This window comes from Bombina bombina, chromosome 4 (genome assembly GCF_027579735.1).
Source record: "Bombina bombina isolate aBomBom1 chromosome 4, aBomBom1.pri, whole genome shotgun sequence".
Lineage (NCBI taxonomy): Eukaryota > Metazoa > Chordata > Amphibia > Anura > Bombinatoridae > Bombina > Bombina bombina.
The window spans coordinates 1,114,419,910-1,114,440,467 of NC_069502.1; the positions used below are offsets into that span (position 1 = coordinate 1,114,419,910).

Here is a 20,558-nt window from a genome sequence, read left to right on the forward strand (position 1 = left end):
GAGAGTCAGAGGGGCATGTATCATGTCAGCAATTAACAAATTAAGTCATTACCAGATGGTACAAGAACCTTAGGCTCTCTGAGTAAGTGCTGTGTTCAAAATGCTGGTGCACGGTGCATACTTAAATACACTTTTGAAACAGCTATATAATTTATTAGAAGCATTTTGGTTAATACATGTATATTACATATATTCTTCTATTCAAAACTGAAATGCATACACGGGGAATCCAATTTTGGCGGAATAACCCTTTAATTCTCTATAAAGTTCTACAAGAGTTAAAGTATTAGATTCTTACCCAATGAAGAAGACTCTCCACCAGCAAGTATACCATTTTCCTGCTGCGTCTGTAATGTATTTAAGATAATTTGCGTAGCACCCAGTCTTGGAAGAGTGACATGCCTAAGAAACGGCAAGTTATTTTTCTTGGCATACATTTGGCTTGTTTCCCTTCTTTTCCTGAGAAAGCCACCCTCTGGAAACAAAATTATCCATTTACGATCACGGCTCCTATAGTACCTTTCTAGGTGTCGCTTAAGGAGAATAAGCTGTTGGTCACGGTAAGCTTTACCCTAGGATTAAACATAGGTTGGAAATTTTATTAAAAAGGATAACTTCTTGTTTGTGTGTATATATATATATTTTCAGGGCATCAATGGCATTAAAGGACAATAAAGTGAAAATTAAACTTTCATGATCACTTGGTATCCATTATTGAAAAGCCTGTATAGGTAGGCTCAGTATATATACATAGACACATACATGTACACACACACACACATATATATATATATTATATATATATCTAGAGAGAGGGAGAGAGAGAGAGAGAGTTTCATAGCTATTGCTACTCATCAGCTGGGAGAAGGTTTGAATCACTGCTGGGTGAAGTTGATTTTGGGCAACAACATTTAAAATAAGGGGGAGGTAAAAGATGAGTTTAAAATCCTCCACTACGCACAAAATAGAGAAAATAACTCATTGTGTAGTTCATTAACAAATCTAGACAGGCCAGAAGGCTTGTTTTTCCCACAGAAATCCTCTGGAATACATTGCTTACAATGCAGCAAAGGATTCTGGTTAAGAAATGCAAATTAGGTTCACAATGACGAACATATATATATATATATATATATATATATATATATATATATATATATATATATATATATATATATATATACACATACATACATACATACACACACACAAATACACACACACTACTGTGCAAAATGTTTAGGCAGGTGTGAAAAAATGCTATAAAATAATGCTTTCAAAAATAGAAATGTTAATAGTTTATTTTTTATCAATTAACAAAATGCCGAGTGAGTGTCTAGAGGAACAATTTAAATCAAATCATTATTTGGTGTGACCATCCTTCACCTTCAAACGCCATCAATTATTCTAGGTGCACTTGCAAACAGTTTAAGGAACTCAGCATGTAGGTTGTCTTGGAGAAGTAACCATAGTTCCTCTATGGATTTAGGCAGCCTCAGTTGCTTCTCTCTCCATGTAATCCTAGACAGACTTGATGATGTTGAGGTCAGAGCTTTGTGGGGGCCATACCATCACGTTCAAGACCCCTGGTTCTTCTTTATACTGAAGATAGTTCTTAATGACTTTGGCAGACTGTTTAGGGTCGTTATGCTGTAGAATAAGTTTGGGGCCAATCAGATGCCTGCCTGATGATACTGCACAATGGATAAGTACCTGCTTGTACTTATCAGCATTGAGGAGACAATTAATTCTGACCAAAGCCCCAAATCCATTTGCACAAATGCAGCCTCAAACTTGCAAAGAACCTCCACAATGTTTCACTAATCCCTGTAGACACTCATTCTTGTACAAACTGCCTTCTGCGACAGCCAAATATTTAAAACTGACTTATCAGTCCAGAGCCACTGCTGTCATTCATCTGCACCCCAGTTTCTGTGCTTTCGCACATAGTTGAGTAGTTTGTCATGGTTTCGTCATCTGAGGGATGGCTTTTTGGCCAGAAGTCTTCCATGAAGACCACTTATACCCACACTTCTCCAGACCATAGATGGGTGTAGTATAATGTTTAATCATGCACCTGACTATACGCCTACAAAATCCCTGACATTGCACATGTGTACCTAGAAGAATGAATGCGATTTTGAAGGCAATGGGTGGTAAATGTTGATACGATTCAGATTTTTCTTCTGTTCACTCACTTTGCTGTAAAGTAAGAATGCTTAAAAAAACAGAATTTATGTTTACCTGATAAATTACTTTCTCCAACGGTGTGTCCGGTCCACGGCGTCATCCTTACTTGTGGGATATTCTCTTCCCCAACAGGAAATGGCAAAGAGCCCAGCAAAGCTGGTCACATGATCCCTCCTAGGCTCCGCCTACCCCAGTCATTCGACCGACGTTAAGGAGGAATATTTGCATAGGAGAAACCATATGATACCGTGGTGACTGTAGTTAAAGAAAATAAATTATCAGACCTGATTAAAAAACCAGGGCGGGCCGTGGACCGGACACACCGTTGGAGAAAGTAATTTATCAGGTAAACATAAATTCTGTTTTCTCCAACATAGGTGTGTCCGGTCCACGGCGTCATCCTTACTTGTGGTAACCAATACCAAAGCTTTAGGACACGGATGAAGGGAGGGAGCAAATCAGGTCACCTAAATGGAAGGCACCACGGCTTGCAAAACCTTTCTCCCAAAAATAGCCTCAGAAGAAGCAAAAGTATCAAACTTGTAAAATTTGGTAAAAGTGTGCAGTGAAGACCAAGTCGCTGCCCTACATATCTGATCAACAGAAGCCTCGTTCTTGAAGGCCCATGTGGAAGCCACAGCCCTAGTGGAATGAGCTGTGATTCTTTCAGGAGGCTGCCGTCCGGCAGTCTCGTAAGCCAATCTGATGATGCTTTTAATCCAAAAAGAGAGAGAGGTAGAAGTTGCTTTTTGACCTCTCCTTTTACCAGAATAAACAACAAACAAGGAAGATGTTTGTCTAAAATCCTTTGTAGCATCTAAATAGAATTTTAGAGCGCGAACAACATCCAAATTGTGCAACAAACGTTCCTTCTTCGAAACTGGTTTCGGACACAAAGAAGGCACGACTATCTCCTGGTTAATGTTTTTGTTAGAAACAACTTTTGGAAGAAAACCAGGTTTAGTACGTAAAACCACCTTATCTGCATGGAACACCAGATAAGGAGGAGAACACTGCAGAGCAGATAATTCTGAAACTCTTCTAGCAGAAGAAATTGCAACCAAAAACAAAACTTTCCAAGATAATAACTTAATATCAACGGAATGTAAGGGTTCAAACGGAACCCCCTGAAGAACTGAAAGAACTAAGTTGAGACTCCAAGGAGGAGTCAAAGGTTTGTAAACAGGCTTGATTCTAACCAGAGCCTGAACAAAGGCTTGAACATCTGGCACAGCTGCCAGCTTTTTGTGAAGTAACACAGACAAGGCAGAAATCTGTCCCTTCAAGGAACTTGCAGATAATCCTTTCTCCAATCCTTCTTGAAGAAAGGATAGAATCTTAGGAATCTTAACCTTGTCCCAAGGGAATCCTTTAGATTCACACCAACAGATATATTTTTTCCAAATTTTGTGGTAAATTTTTCTAGTTACAGGCTTTCTGGCCTGAACAAGAGTATCAATAACAGAATCTGAGAACCCTCGCTTTGATAAGATCAAGCGTTCAATCTCCAAGCAGTCAGCTGGAGTGAGACCAGATTCGGATGTTCGAACGGACCTTGAACAAGAAGGTCTCGTCTCAAAGGTAGCTTCCATGGTGGAGCCGATGACATATTCACCAGATCTGCATACCAAGTCCTGCGTGGCGACGCAGGAGCTATCAAGATCACTGACGCCCTCTCCTGATTGATCCTGGCTACCAGCCTGGGGATGAGAGGAAACGGCGGGAATACATAAGCTAGTTTGAAGGTCCAAGGTGCTACTAGTGCATCTACTAGAGTCGCCTTGGGATCCCTGGATCTGGACCCGTAGCAAGGAACCTTGAAGTTCTGACGAGAGGCCATCAGATCCATGTCTGGAATGCCCCACAGTTGAGTGATTTGGGCAAAGATTTCCGGATGGAGTTCCCACTCCCCCGGATGCAATGTCTGACGACTCAGAAAATCCGCTTCCCAATTTTCCACTCCTGGGATGTGGATTGCAGACAGGTGGCAGGAGTGAGTCTCCGCCCATTGAATGATTTTGGTCACTTCTTCCATCGTCAGGGAACTCCTTGTTCCCCCCTGATGGTTGATGTACGCAACAGTCGTCATGTTGTCTGATTGAAACCGTATGAACTTGGCCCTTGCTAGCTGAGGCCAAGCCTTGAGAGCATTGAATATCGCTCTCAGTTCCAGAATATTTATCGGTAGAAGAGATTCTTCCCGAGACCAAAGACCCTGAGCTTTCAGGGATCCCCAGACCGCGCCCCAGCCCATCAGACTGGCGTCTGTCGTGACAATGACCCACTCTGGTCTGCGGAAGGTCATCCCTTGCGACAGGTTGTCCAGGGACAGCCACCAACGGAGTGAGTCTCTGGTCCTCTGATTTACTTGTATCTTCGGAGACAAGTCTGTATAGTCCCCATTCCACTGACTGAGCATGCACAGTTGTAATGGTCTTAGATGAATGCGCGCAAAAGGAACTATGTCCATTGCCGCTACCATCAAACCTATTACTTCCATGCACTGCGCTATGGAAGGAAGAGGAACGGAATGAAGTGTCCGACAAGAGTTTAGAAGTTTTGTTTTTCTGGCATCTGTCAGAAAAATCCTCATTTCTAAGGAGTCTATTATTGTTCCCAAGAAGGGAACCCTTGTCGACGGAGATAGAGAACTCTTTTCCACGTTCACTTTCCATCCGTGAGATCTGAGAAAGGCCAGGACTATGTCCGTGTGAGCCTTTGCTTGAGGAAGGGACGACGCTTGAATCAGAATGTCGTCCAAGTAAGGTACTACTGCAATGCCCCTTGGTCTTAGCACCGCTAGAAGGGACCCTAGTACCTTTGTGAAAATCCTTGGAGCAGTGGCTAATCCGAAAGGAAGCGCCACGAACTGGTAATGCTTGTCCAGGAATGCGAACCTTAGGAACCAATGATGTTCCTTGTGGATAGGAATATGTAGATACGCATCCTTTAAATCCACCGTGGTCATGAATTGACCTTCCTGGATGGAAGGAAGAATTGTTCGAATGGTTTCCATTTTGAACGATGGAACCTTGAGAAACTTGTTTAAGATCTTGAGATCTAAGATTGGTCTGAACGTTCCCTCTTTTTTGGGAACTATGAACAGATTGGAGTAGAACCCCATCCCTTGTTCTCCTAATGGAACAGGATGAATCACTCCCATTTTTAACAGGTCTTCTACACAATGTAAGAATGCCTGTCTTTTTATGTGGTCTGAAGACAACTGAGACCTGTGGAACCTCCCCCTTGGGGGAAGCCCCTTGAATTCCAGAAGATAACCTTGGGAGACTATTTCTACTGCCCAAGGATCCAGAACATCTCTTGCCCAAGCCTGAGCGAAGAGAGAGAGTCTGCCCCCCACCAGATCCGGTCCCGGATCGGGGGCCAACATTTCATGCTGTCTTGGTAGCAGTGGCAGGTTTCTTGGCCTGCTTTCCCTTGTTCCAGCCTTGCATTGGTCTCCAGGCTGGCTTGGCTTGAGAAGTATTACCCTCTTGCTTAGAGGACGTAGCACTTTGGGCTGGTCCGTTTCTACGAAAGGGACGAAAATTAGGTTTATTTTTGGCCTTGAAAGACCGATCCTGAGGAAGGGCGTGGCCCTTACCCCCAGTGATATCAGAGATAATCTCTTTCAAGTCAGGGCCAAACAGCGTTTTCCCCTTGAAAGGAATGTTAAGGAGTTTGTTCTTGGAAGACGCATCAGCTGACCAAGATTTCAACCAAAGCGCTCTGCGCGCCACAATAGCAAACCCAGAATTCTTAGCCGCTAACCTAGCCAATTGCAAAGTGGCGTCTAGGGTGAAAGAATTAGCGAATTTGAGAGCACGGATTCTGTCCATAATCTCCTCATAAGGAGGAGAATCACTATCGACCGCCTTTACTAGCTCATCGAACCAGAAACACGCGGCTGTAGTGACAGGGACAATGCATGAAATTGGTTGTAGAAGGTAACCCTGCTGAACAAACATCTTTTTAAGTAAACCTTCTAATTTTTTATCCATAGGATCTTTGAAAGCACAACTATCTTCTATGGGTATAGTGGTGCGTTTGTTTAAAGTAGAAACCGCTCCCTCGACCTTGGGGACTGTCTGCCATAAGTCCTTTCTGGGGTCGACCATAGGAAACAATTTTTTAAATATGGGGGGAGGGACGAAAGGTATACCGGGCCTTTCCCATTCTTTATTTACAATGTCCGCCACCCGCTTGGGTATAGGAAAAGCTTCTGGGAGCCCCGGGACCTCTAGGAACTTGTCCATTTTACATAGTTTCTCTGGGATGATCAAATTCTCACAATCATCCAGAGTGGATAATACCTCCTTAAGCAGAGCGCGGAGATGTTCCAACTTAAATTTAAATGTAATCACATCGGGTTCAGCTTGTTGAGAAATTTTCCCTGAATCTGAAATTTCTCCCTCAGACAAAACCTCCCTGGCCCCCTCAGACTGGTGTAGGGGCATTTCAGAACCATTATCATCAGCGTCATCATGCTCTTCAGTATCTAAAACAGAGCAGTCGCGCTTACGCTGATAAGTGGGCATTTTGGCTAAAATGTTTTTGATAGAATTATCCATTACAGCCGTTAATTGTTGCATAGTAAGGAGTATTGGCGCGCTAGATGTACTAGGGGCCTCCTGAGTGGGCAAGACTCGTGTAGACGAAGGAGGGAACGATGCAGTACCATGCTTACTCCCCTCACTTGAGGAATCATCTTGGGCATCATTTTCAGTGTCACATAAATCACATTTATTTAAATGAGAAGGAACCCTGGCTTCCCCACATTCAGAACACAGTCTATCTGGTAGTTCAGACATGTTAAACAGGCATAAACTTGATAACAAAGTACAAAAAACGTTTTAAAATGAAACCGTTACTGTCACTTTAAATTTTAAACTGAACACACTTTATTACTGCAATTGCGAAAAAGTATGAAGGAATTGTTCAAAATTCACCAAAATTTCACCACAGTGTCTTAAAGCCTTAAAAGTATTGCACACCAAATTTGGAAGCTTTAACCCTTAAAATAACGGAACCGGAGCCGTTTTTAACTTTAACCCCTTTACAGTCCCTGGTATCTGCTTTGCTGAGACCCAACCAAGCCCAAAGGGGAATACGATACCAAATGACGCCTTCAGAAAGTCTTTTCTATGTATCAGAGCTCCTCACACATGCGACTGCATGTCATGCCTCTCAAAAACAAGTGCGCAATACCGGCGCGAAAATGAGGCTCTGCCTATGATTAGGGAAAGCCCCTAAAGAATAAGGTGTCTAAAACAGTGCCTGCCGATATAATTTTACCAAAATACCCAGATTAAATGATTCCTCAAGGCTAAATATGTGTAATATATGAATCGATTTAGCCCAGAAAAAGTCTACAGTCTTAATAAGCCCTTGTGAAGCCCTTATTTACTATCTGAATAAACATGGCTTACCGGATCCCATAGGGAAAATGACAGCTTCCAGCATTACATCGTCTTGTTAGAATGTGTCATACCTCAAGCAGCAAAAGACTGCTCACTGTTCCCCCAACTGAAGTTAATTCCTCTCAACAGTCCTGTGTGGAACAGCCATGGATTTTAGTAACGGTTGCTAAAATCATTTTCCTCTTACAAACAGAAATCTTCATCTCTTTTCTGTTTCAGAGTAAATAGTACATACCAGCACTATTTTAAAATAACAAACTCTTGATTGAATAATAAAAACATAATTTATGCTTACCTGATAAATTCCTTTCTTCTGTTGTGTGATCAGTCCACGGGTCATCATTACTTCTGGGATATAACTCCTCCCCAACAGGAAATGCAAGAGGATTCACCCAGCAGAGCTGCATATAGCTCCTCCCCTCTACGTCAGTCCCAGTCATTCGACCAAGAATCAACGAGAAAGGAGTAACCAAGGGTGAAGTGGTGACTGGAGTATAATTTAAAAGATATTTACCTGCCTTAAAACAGGGCGGGCCGTGGACTGATCACACAACAGAAGAAAGGAATTTATCAGGTAAGCATAAATTATGTTTTCTTCTGTTATGTGTGATCAGTCCACGGGTCATCATTACTTCTGGGATACCAATACCAAAGCAAAAGTACACGGATGACGGGAGGGATAGGCAGGCTCATTATACAGAAGGAACCACTGCCTGAAGAACCTTTCTCCCAAAAATAGCCTCCGAAGAAGCAAAAGTGTCAAATTTGTAAAATTTGGAAAAAGTATGAAGCGAAGACCAAGTTGCAGCCTTGCAAATCTGTTCAACAGAGGCCTCATTCTTAAAGGCCCAAGTGGAAGCCACAGCTCTAGTGGAGTGAGCTGTAATTCTTTCAGGAGGCTGCTGTCCAGCAGTCTCATAGGCTAAACGTATTATGCTACGAAGCCAAAAAGAGAGAGAGGTAGCAGAAGCTTTTTGACCTCTCCTCTGTCCAGAGTAAACGACAAACAAGGAAGAAGTTTGGCGAAAATCCTTAGTTGCCTGCAAGTAGAACTTGAGGGCACGAACTACATCCAGATTGTGTAAAAGACGTTCCTTCTTTGAAGAAGGATTTGGACACAAGGATGGGACAACAATCTCTTGATTGATGTTCCTGTTAGTGACTACCTTAGGTAAGAACCCAGGTTTAGTACGCAGAACTACCTTGTCTGAGTGAAAAATCAGATAAGGGGAATCACAATGTAAGGCTGATAACTCAGAGACTCTTCGAGCCGAGGAAATAGCCATTAAAAACAGAACTTTCCAAGATAACATTTTTATATCAATGGAATGAAGGGGTTCAAACGGAACACCCTGTAAAACGTTAAGAACTAAGTTTAAACTCCATGGTGGAGCAACAGCTTTAAACACAGGCTTGATCCTAGCTAAAGCCTGACAAAAGGACTGGACGTCTGGATTTTCTGACAGACGTCTGTGTAACAAGATGGACAGAGCTGAAATCTGTCCCTTTAATGAACTAGCTGATAAACCCTTTTCTAAACCTTCTTGTAGAAAAGACAATATCCTAGCGATCCTAACCTTACTCCAGGAGTAACCTTTGGATTCGCACCAGTATAGGTATTTCCGCCATATTTTATGGTAAATCCTTCTGGTAACAGGCTTCCTAGCCTGAATCAGGGTATCAATAACCGACTCAGAAAAACCACGTTTTGATAAAATCAAGCGTTCAATTTCCAAGCAGTCAGCTTCAGAGAAGTTAGATTTTGATGTTTGAATGGACCCTGTATCAGAAGGTCCTGTCTTAGAGGTAGAGACCAAGGCGGACAGAATGACATGTCCACTAGATCTGCATACCAAGTCCTGCGTGGCCAAGCAGGTGCTATTAGAATTACTGATGCTCTCTCCTGTTTGATTTTGGCAATCAATCGAGGAAGCAGCGGGAAGGGTGGAAACACATAAGCCATCCTGAAGTTCCAAGGTGCTGTCAAAGCATCTATCAGAACTGCTCCCGGATCCCTGGATCTGGACCCGTAGCGAGGAAGTTTGGCGTTCTGGCGAGACGCCATGAGATCTATCTCTGGTTTGCCCCAACGTCGAAGTATTTGGGCAAAGACCTCCGGATGAAGTTCCCACTCCCCCGGATGAAGAGTCTGGCGACTCAAGAAATCCGCCTCCCAGTTCTCCACTCCCGGGATGTGGATTGCTGACAGGTGGCAAGAGTGAGACTCTGCCCAGCGAATTATCTTTGATACTTCCATCATTGCTAGGGAGCTTCTTGTCCCTCCCTGATGGTTGATGTAAGCTACAGTCGTGATGTTGTCCGACTGAAACCTGATGAACCCCCGAGTTATTAACTGGGGCCAAGCCAGAAGGGCATTGAGAACTGCTCTCAATTCCAGAATGTTTATTGGAAGGAGACTCTCCTCCTGATTCCATAGTCCCTGAGCCTTCAGAGAATTCCAGACAGCGCCCCAACCTAGTAGGCTGGCGTCTGTTGTTACAATTGTCCAGTCTGGCCTGCTGAATGGCATCCCCCTGGACAGGTGTGGCCGATGAAGCCACCATAGAAGAGAATTTCTGGTCTCTTGATTCAGATTCAGAGTAGGGGACAAATCTGAGTAATCCCCATTCCACTGACTTAGCATGCATAATTGCAGCGGTCTGAGGTGTAGGCGTGCAAAAGGTACTATGTCCATTGCCGCTACCATTAAGCCGATCACCTCCATGCATTGAGCTACTGACGGGTGTTGAATGGAATGAAGGACGCGGCATGCATTTTGAAGTTTTGTTAACCTGTCTTCTGTCAGGTAAATCTTCATTTCTACAGAATCTATAAGAGTCCCCAAGAATGGAACTCTTGTGAGAGGAAAGAGAGAACTCTTCTTTTCGTTCACTTTCCATCCATGCGACCTTAGAAATGCCAGAACTAACTCTGTATGAGACTTGGCAGTTTGAAAGCTTGAAGCTTGTATTAGAATGTCGTCTAGGTACGGAGCTACCGAAATCCCTCGCGGTCTTAGTACCGCTAGAAGGGCACCCAGAACCTTTGTGAAGATTCTTGGAGCCGTAGCCAATCCGAATGGAAGAGCTACAAACTGGTAGTGCCTGTCTAAGAAGGCAAACCTTAGATACCGGTGATGATCTTTGTGGATCGGTATGTGAAGGTAAGCATCCTTTAAATCCACTGTGGTCATGTACTGACCCTCTTGGATCATGGGTAAGATTGTCCGAATAGTTTCCATTTTGAACGATGGAACTCTTAGGAATTTGTTTAGAGTCTTTAAATCTAAGATTGGCCTGAAAGTTCCCTCTTTTTTGGGAACCACAAACAGGTTTGAGTAGAACCCTTGTCCTTGTTCCGACCACGGAACCGGATGGATCACTCCCATTGTTAACAGATCTTGTACGCAGCGTAGAAACGCTTCTTTCTTTATCTGGTTTGTTGACAACCTTGACAGATGAAATCTCCCTCTTGGGGGAGATAATTTGAAGTCTAGAAGGTATCCCTGAGATATGATCTCTAGTGCCCAGGGATCCTGAACATCTCTTGCCCAGGCCTGGGCGAAGAGAGAGAGTCTGCCCCCTACTAGATCCGGTCCCGGATCGGGGGCTCTCGGTTCATGCTGTCTTTGGGGCAGCAGCAGGTTTCCTGGCCTGCTTGCTTTTGTTCCAGGACTGGTTAGGCTTCCAGCCTTGCCTGTAACGAGCAACAGCTCCTTCCTGTTTTGGTGCAGTGGAGGTTGATGCTGCTCCTGTTTTGAAATTCCGAAAGGGACGAAAATTAGACTGTCTAGCCTTAGCTTTGGCCTTGTCTTGAGGTAGGGCGTGGCCCTTACCTCCCGTAATGTCAGCGATAATTTCTTTCAAACCGGGCCCGAATAAGGACTGCCCCTTGAAAGGTATATTAAGTAATGTGGACTTAGAAGTAACATCAGCTGACCAGGATTTTAGCCACAGTGCCCTGCGTGCCTGTATGGCGAATCCTGAGTTCTTAGCCGTAAGTTTGGTTAAATGTACTACGGCCTCCGAAATGAAAGAATTAGCTAGTTTAAGGACTCTAAGCCTGTCCGTAATGTCGTCTAGCGTAGAGGAACTAAGGTTCTCCTCAAGCGACTCAATCCAAAATGCTGCCGCAGCCGTAATCGGCGCGATACATGCAAGGGGTTGTAATATAAAACCTTGTTGAACAAACATTTTCTTAAGGTAACCCTCTAATTTTTTTATCCATTGGATCTGAGAAAGCACAGCTATCCTCCACCGGGATAGTGGTACGCTTAGCTAAAGTAGAAACTGCTCCCTCCACCTTGGGGACCGTTTGCCATAAGTCCCGAGTGGTGGCGTCTATTGGAAACATCTTTCTAAATATTGGAGGGGGTGAGAACGGCACACCGGGTCTATCCCACTCCTTAGTAACAATTTCAGTTAGTCTCTTAGGTATAGGAAAAACGTCAGTACTCGCCGGTACCGCAAAGTATTTATCCAACCTACACAGTTTCTCTGGTATTGCAACAGTGTTACAATCGTTGAGAGCTGCTAAGACCTCCCCTAGTAGTACACGGAGGTTCTCCAATTTAAATTTAAAATTTGAAATATCTGAGTCCAATCTGTTTGGATCAGAACCGTCACCCACAGAATGAAGCTCTCCGTCCTCATGCTCTGCGAGCTGTGACGCAGTATCAGACATGGCCCTAGCATTGTCAGCGCACTCTGTTCTCACCCCAGAGTGATCACGCTTGCCTCTTAGTTCAGGTAATTTAGACAAAACTTCAGTCATAACAGTAGCCATATCTTGTAATGTTATCTGTAATGGCCGCCCAGATGTACTAGGCGCCAAAATATCACGCACCTCCCGGGCGGGAGATGCAGGTACTGTCGCGTGAGGCGAGTTAGTCGGCATAACTCTCCCCTCGCTGTTTGGTGAAATTTGTTCACATTGTACAGATTGACTTTTATTTAAAGTAGCATCAATACAGTTAGTACATAAATTTCTATTGGGCTCCACCTTGGCATTGGAACAAATGACACAGATATCTTCCTCTGAGTCAGACATGTTTAACACACTAGCAAAAAAACTTACAACTTGGTTATAATCTTTTTTAGCAAAAAAACGCACTGTGCCTCAAAGAGGTACTAACGATTAAATGACAGTTGAAATAATGAACTGAAAAACAGTTATTGCATCAAACTTTAAAACAACACAACTTTTAGCAAAGGTTTGTTCCCATTAGTAAAAAAAAACAACACTAATTAAATTTGTCATAAGAAAACAAAACAACGTTTTTTATACACAGTCACTATAAGAATTCTCACAGCTCTGCTGAGAGAATTTACCTCCCTTCAAAGAAGTTTGAAGACCCCTGAGATCTGTCAGAGATGAACCGGATCATGCAGGAAATATAAAAGTAGCTGACTGGAATTTTTTGATGCGTAGCAAAGAGCGCCAAAAACGGCCCCTCCCTCTCCCACACAGCAGTGAAGAGAAACGAAACTGTCACAATTAAAGCAAAAAACTGCCAAGTGGAAAATAATGCCCAAATATTTATTCACACAGTACCTCAGCAATGTAAACGATTCTACATTCCAGCAAAAACGTTTAACATGAGAATAGTTATTAAAAGGATTAGTGACCTTTAACACAGTAGTTCCGGTGAAATACCATCCCCAGAATACTGAAGTGTATACATACATTCATTTTAACGGTATGGCAGGCTTTTCTCATCAATTCCATTCAGAAAATAAAAACTGCCACATACCTCAATGCAGATTCATCTGCCCGCTGTCCCCTGATCTGAAGCCTTTACCTCCCTCAGATGGTCGAGAACAGCCATATGATCTTAACGACTCCGGTTAAAATCATAGTAAAAAATCTCTGTCAGATTCTTCCTCAAACTCTGCCAGAGAAGTAATAACACGCTCCGGTGCTATTTTAAAATAACAAACTTTTGATTGAAGTCATAAAAACTAAGTATAATCACCATAGTCCTCTCACACATCCTATCTAGTCGTTGGGTGCAAGAGAATGACTGGGACTGACGTAGAGGGGAGGAGCTATATGCAGCTCTGCTGGGTGAATCCTCTTGCATTTCCTGTTGGGGAGGAGTTATATCCCAGAAGTAATGATGACCCGTGGACTGATCACACATAACAGAAGAAAACTACAGTTAAACACTAAAAAACTCTAAGCCATCTCCGTGGAGATGTTGCCTGTACAACGGCAAAGAGAATGACTGGGGTAGGCGGAGCCTAGGAGGGATCATGTGACCAGCTTTGCTGGGCTCTTTGCCATTTCCTGTTGGGGAAGAGAATATCCCACAAGTAAGGATGACGCCGTGGACCGGACACACCTATGTTGGAGAAAATAGAAATGTTAATAGTTTATTTTGACCAACTAATAATTTTCACACATTTTGCACAGTGGAGTATGTATATTTATGCTACCTAATGAGGAACCTTACTTTTTGTACCATGTTCTAAAACATGCACAAAACAACTGATCTTAATAGGCTCATATCTTCTTTCATAACAAAGAAAATAAAAAGTGCAATCCTCCCTCGGTCACTTCTGAATCCATTTTTATACACACACACACACACACACACACACACACACATACACACACATACACATACACACACACACACACACATACACACAAGCAGGGACATACCTAGGTCATAACCTGTGTGTGCACTGAGACATGTTCTATTTTTTGTTTTTTTAAATGCCATTTAACTAAGACCAACAAAAACTTCAGAATGACAAGATCTATAGGTTGAAAACTGTAAATTGTCAGCAAATGACATAATGTACTTCAGCCTTTACTGTGTGTCATTCTGTATTTATCATTGTGAATACATCTAAAGAAACATTTTAAGGTTCATTTAATTGCCTGTTGTAAGACATCCAAATTTTAATGCTTTCAAAGTTCTTCAACAGAGAGAAACTTGGCAACATTTATTAACAATGTAATGTAATTAGCGAGGCTTTTTTATTGGCAAGTAACCTTAAATGGGGAGTACTTTTTTTTAAGAATAAAATCAAAAGCTCTCTAGGACAAACATTAGGGGCAATGTGTTGGATCAATGAAACATAACAGAATTTACTATCAACATACCAGAATTTACTATCAACTTTTTTTTGAAGGTGTTGGAAAGGGGCATAACTACAAATATGGTGGCAGATTTTTATGTACTGAAACAATGTGATTGCCATCTTGGAAACTTTGCTACCATATTTAAAAATACAAATCTATATAAGTTCCTTACACTGTGAGTTGTGTTTCCTGGGGGGCACCAGAGGGGCCAGGCATGATGCAGGTGGACCACACCTCCTCAAGTATAAGGCTGTGTCAGGACTTTACAGCTTCTGCATCCACATTCTTTCAAAGTCACGCTTGCTTCAAACAAATGAGGAAAAAATGAACCCATCATGCAGTACCGTTAACTACTATAGTAATACTAAATGGGATGTACTCACAAGATGTCAGTGGTCAAGCTTCTTTATTAAAACATGGACTCCAAAGGCAGTCAAGGATTTAAAGCTTTGCAAATGTATTAAAAAAAGTAAAATAGTTCAACATATTTCTTCAGTTATACGGCCTTTCTCAAGAGCTAATAGATATTGAATTATTGCATAGAAAATGATCAAATCTGGACAAGTATCCCCTTTTGCTTTCCCCCAGACGTACGCAACGAACCAGGGAACTGTAGGTAAGATATGGAAATTAGATATACAATATCTCACAGTATAACTCTTACTTTTATGTAATGGAGGATTTTAATCTCATGGCTTTATCGCCACCATAAATCAAATGAGTATTGATTTTTCTCTAGAAAGAAGTTTCAATAAGCCGTAACCTAAACCTACCTTCTGCTGCTAAGAACCTAAAAACTTGAAACTGATGACCAGAAGGGGTTTATCCTTGCTGCATCCTACCACATTGTTTTATTTAAAACAATACTTAGAAGCAAAAAGTGTGAGATACAGTAGATCTAATTTGCACGTCTTACCCAGAGTTCCCTGGTGCAATGGTAACAATGTATACAGAGTACTTCTGGGGGAAAGTAAGCAGGAAACCTGCCTAGATTTGCTCATTTTCTATACACTAATTCTACATCTCTTACTTTTATGCAATGGAGGATTTTAATCTCATGGTTTTATCTCCACCATAAATCAAACGAGTATTGCTTTTTCAAAAGCTAATAAAAACAAATCAATTTAATAAAGAAGTTTGACCATTGATATTTGGTGAGTATATTCCATTTAGTATTACTATAGTGGTTAAAGGGACAGTAAACACCTTGTAATTACAGGACATTTCTGTTGTGTTGCTATAGAACATATCAGCCAAGTATCGTTTTTAAAACAAATTAAGATCCTTTTTACTGAAATGATTTATCGCTAAGATCCACCCACCATTTGCCTTACTTGGAGGAGCCAATCTGGGCTTTAGTCTGCAGACAACAAGGTAGTACACTGGCTTTAATGTTAGTATAGAGTGCTTTGTTTTTCAGTTGCTATGTGATAAAAACAACTAAGGACAGATAGATAGAGTTACCCTTGAGAAGTCAGAAGGGTGCATTCTAAGGTCTGATAATTAGAAATTGCTGAATTACATGAAATGGAGCAAAATAAATAATGAACGTATATAACAAAGTTGTTTCATTTTGCATAACTAAATATTTAATATACAAATATAAATGTGTTTATAGTTCCTTTAACAGTACTGCACAATGGTGTATTTTATTTTTTGAATCAAGCTCTGCCTTTGGATCCAGAAGCAGTAAAATCCTGATACAACTTTATTCCTGAGGAGGTACAACACCGCCAATTTGATGAGACGTTTCCACACGGCATAGGAGAAGCCGGGGCAGGCAGCAACCTCTCAAGGGTAAGTTCTATTTGCATTCTATTTTATGCACATAGCACTTCATTATTTGTATCTTTTCAAAACCCATACTGATTGCACAGTCAGGTGGGCCCCCACTAGAGGTGTGGGCCAGGTCTCAATTGAAACGTCAGACCCCTGCAGTTATGTCCCTGGTTTTAGGTAATCTTTTTTCCACCCATTGCTAAGCAAGTTTGCAATAGTACGTTGCTGATGAGATATAGGTATTGTAACAGTCCCTTCTAGGCCTTAAACATATATCAGAGACTTGTACAGAGTTTATGGGGCACATAACACTTGTATTAATGGAGGGAGATTACTATTCTGAGTGAATCTAAGGTGGTGTTTCTAATATTAAATAAAAGCAATAGAGAAAAACATAATTTATTTAAGAACTTACCTGATAAATTCATTTCTTTCATATTAGCAAGAGTCCATGAGCTAGTGATGTATGGGATATACATTCCTACCTGGAGGGGCAAAGTTTCCCAAACCTCAAAATGCCTATAAATACACCCCTCACCACACCCACAAATCAGTTTAACGCATAGCCAAGAAGTGGGGTGATAAGAAAAAAGTGCGAAAGCATAAAAAATAAGGAATTGGAATAATTGTGCTTTATACAAAACAAAATTCATAACCACCACAAAAAGGGTGGGCCTCTTGGACTCTTGCTAATATGAAAGAAATGAATTTACCAGGTAAGTTCTTACATAAATTATGTTTTCTTTCATGTAATTAGCAAGAGTCCATGAGCTAGTGACGTATGGGATAATGACTACCCAAGATGTGGATCTTCCACGCAAGAGTCACTAGAGAGGGAGGGATAAAATAAAGACAGCCAATTCCGATGAAAATAATCCACACCCAAAATAAAGTTTAAATCTTATAATGAAAAAAACTGAAATTATAAGCAGAAGAATCAAACTGAAACAGCTGCCTGAAGTACTTTTCTACCAAAAACTGCTTCAGAAGAAGAGAACACATCAAAATGGTAGAATTTAGTAAAAGTATGCAAAGAAGACCAAGTTGCTGCTTTGCAAATCTGATCAACCGAAGCTTCATTCCTAAACGCCGAGGAAGTAGAAACTGACCTAGTAGAATGAGCTGTAATCCTTTGAGGCGGAGTTTTACCCGACTCGACATAAGCATGATGAATTAAAGATTTCAACCAAGATGCCAAAGAAATGGCAGAGGCCTTCTGACCTTTCCTAGAGCCAGAAAAGATAACAAATAAACTAGAAGTCTTTCGGAAATTCTTAGTAGCTTCAACATAATATTTCAAAGCTCTAACTACATCCAAAGAATGCAATGATCTCTCCTTAGAATTCTTAGGATTAGGACATAATGAAGGAACCACAATTTCTCTACTAATGTTGTTAGAATTCACAACCTTAGGTAAAAATTTAAAAGAAGTTCGCAACACTGCCTTATCCTGATGAAAAATCAGAAAAGGAGACTCACAAGAAAGAGCAGATAATTCAGAAACTCTTCTAGCAGAAGAGATGGCCAAAAGAAACAAAACTTTCCAAGAAAGTAATTTAATGTCCAATGAATGCATAGGTTCAAACGGAGGAGCTTGAAGTGCCCCCAGAACCAAATTCAAACTCCAAGGAGGAGAAATTGACTTAATGACAGGTTTTATACGAACCAAAGCTTGTACAAAACAATTAATATCAGGAAGATTAGCAATCTTTCTGTGAAAAAAGAACAGAAAGAGCAGAGATTTGTCCTTTCAAGGAACTTGCAGACAAACCTTTATCCAAACCATCCTGAAGAAACTGTAAAATTCTCGGAATTCTAAAAGAATGCCAGGAAAAATGATGAGAAAGACACCAAGAAATGTAAGTCTTCCAGACTCTATAATATATCTTCCTAGATACAGATTTACGAGCCTGTAACATAGTATTAATCACAGAGTCAGAGAAACCTCTTTGACTAAGAATCAAGCGTTCAATCTCCATACCTTTAAATTTAAGGATTTGAGATCCTGATGGAAAAAAGGACCTTGCGACAGAAGGTCTGGTCTTAACGATAGAGTCCACGGTTGGCAAGAGGCCATCCGGACAAGATCCGCATACCAAAAACATAATTTATGTAAGAACTTACCTGATAAATTCATTTCTTTCATATTAGCAAGAGTCCATGAGCTAGTGACATATGGGATATACATTCCTACCAGGAGGGGCAAAGTTTCCCAAACCTCAAAATGCCTACAAATACACCCCTCACCACACCCACAAATCAGTTTAACGAATAGCCAAGAAGTGGGGTGATAAGAAAAAAGTGTGAAAGCATAAAAAATAAGGAATTGGAATAATTGTGCTTTATACAAAAAAATCATAACCACCACAAAAAGGGTGGGCCTCATGGACTCTTGCTAATATGAAAGAAATGAATTTATCAGGTAAGTTCTTACATAAATTATGTTTTCTTTCATGTAATTAGCAAGAGTCCATGAGCTAGTGACGTATGGGATAATGACTACCCAAGATGTGGATCTTTCCACGCAAGAGTCACTAGAGAGGGAGGGATAAAATAAAGATAGCCAATTCCGCTGAAAAATAATCCACACCCAAAATAAAGTTTAAATTTTATAATGAAAAAAAACCTGAAAATATAAGCAGAAGATTCAAACTGAAACAGCTGCCTGAAGTACTTTTCTACCAAAAACAGCTTCAGAAGAAGAAAACACATCAAAATGGTAGAATTTAGTAAAAGTATGCAAAGAAGACCAAGTTGCTGCTTTGCAAATCTGATCAACCGAAGCTTCATTCCTAAACGCCCAGGAAGTAGAAACTGACCTAGTAGAATGAGCTGTAATCCTTTGAGGCGGAGTTTTACCCGACTCGACATAAGAATGATGAATTAAAGATTTCAACCAAGATGCCAAAGAAATGGCAGAGGCCTTCTGACCTTTCCTAGAGCCAGAAAAGATAACAAATAAACTAGAAGTCTTTCGGAAATTCTTAGTAGCTTCAACATAATATTTCAAAGCTCTAACTACATCCAAAGAATGCAATGATTTCTCCTTAGAATTCTTAGGATTAGGACATAATGAAGGAACCACAATTTCTCTACTAATGTTGTTGGAATTCACAACTTTAGGTAAAAATTCAAAAGAAGTTCGAAACACCGCCTTATCCTGATGAAAAATCAGAAAAGGAGACTCACAAGAAAGAGCAGATAATTCAGAAACTCTTCTGGCAGAAGAGATGGCTAAAAGGAACAAAACTTTACAAGAAAGAAATTTAATGTCCAACAAATGCATAGGTTCAAACGGAGGAGCTTGAAGAGCCCCCAGAACCAAATTCAAACTCCAAGGAGGAGAAATTGACTTAACAGGTTTTATACGAACCAAAGCTTGTACAAAACAATGAATATCAGGAAGATTAGCAATCTTTCTGTGAAAAAGAACAGAAAGAGCAGAGATTTGTCCTTTCAAGGAACTTGTAGACAAACCTTTCTCCAAACCATCCTGAAGAAACTGTAAAATTCTCGGAATTCTAAAAGAATGCCAGGAAAAATGATGAGAAAGACACCAAGAAATATAAGTCTTCCAGACTCTATAATATATCTCCCTAGATACAGATTTACGAGCCTGTAACAAAGTATTAATCACAGAATCAGAGAAACCTCTTTGACTAAGAATCAAGTGTTCAATCTCCATACCTTTAAATGTAAGGATTTGAGATCCTGATGGAAAAAAGGACCTTGCGACAGAAGGTCTGGTCTTAACGGAAGAGTCCACGGTTGGCAAGAGGCCATCCGGACAAGATCCGCATACCAAAACCTGTGAGGCCATGCTGGAGCTACCAGCAGAACAAACGAGCATTCATTCAGAATCTTGAAGATCACTCTTGGAAGAAGAACAAGAGGCTGAAAGATATAAGCAGGATGATACTTCCAAGGAAGTGACAATGCATCTACTGCTTCCGCTTGAGGATCCCTGGATCTGGACAGATACCTGGGAAGTTTCTTGTTTAGATGAGAGGCCATCAGATCTATTTCTGGAAGTCCCCACATTTGGACAATCTGAAGAAATACCTCTGGGTGAAGAGA

At 41.1% G+C, this 20,558-nt stretch overlaps 1 protein-coding gene across 1 annotated transcript in view; it reads right to left on the reverse strand.

Moving 5' to 3' along the window:
• LPGAT1 (lysophosphatidylglycerol acyltransferase 1) overlaps positions 1 to 20,558 on the reverse strand; it is a 429,652-nt gene that overhangs the window by 160,134 nt on the left and 248,960 nt on the right. Inside the window, exon 5 of the mRNA XM_053712423.1 lies at positions 299 to 572. Within this exon, the coding sequence (XP_053568398.1) occupies positions 299 to 572 (274 nt within the window). The remainder of the gene's footprint in view (positions 1 to 298; positions 573 to 20,558) is intronic.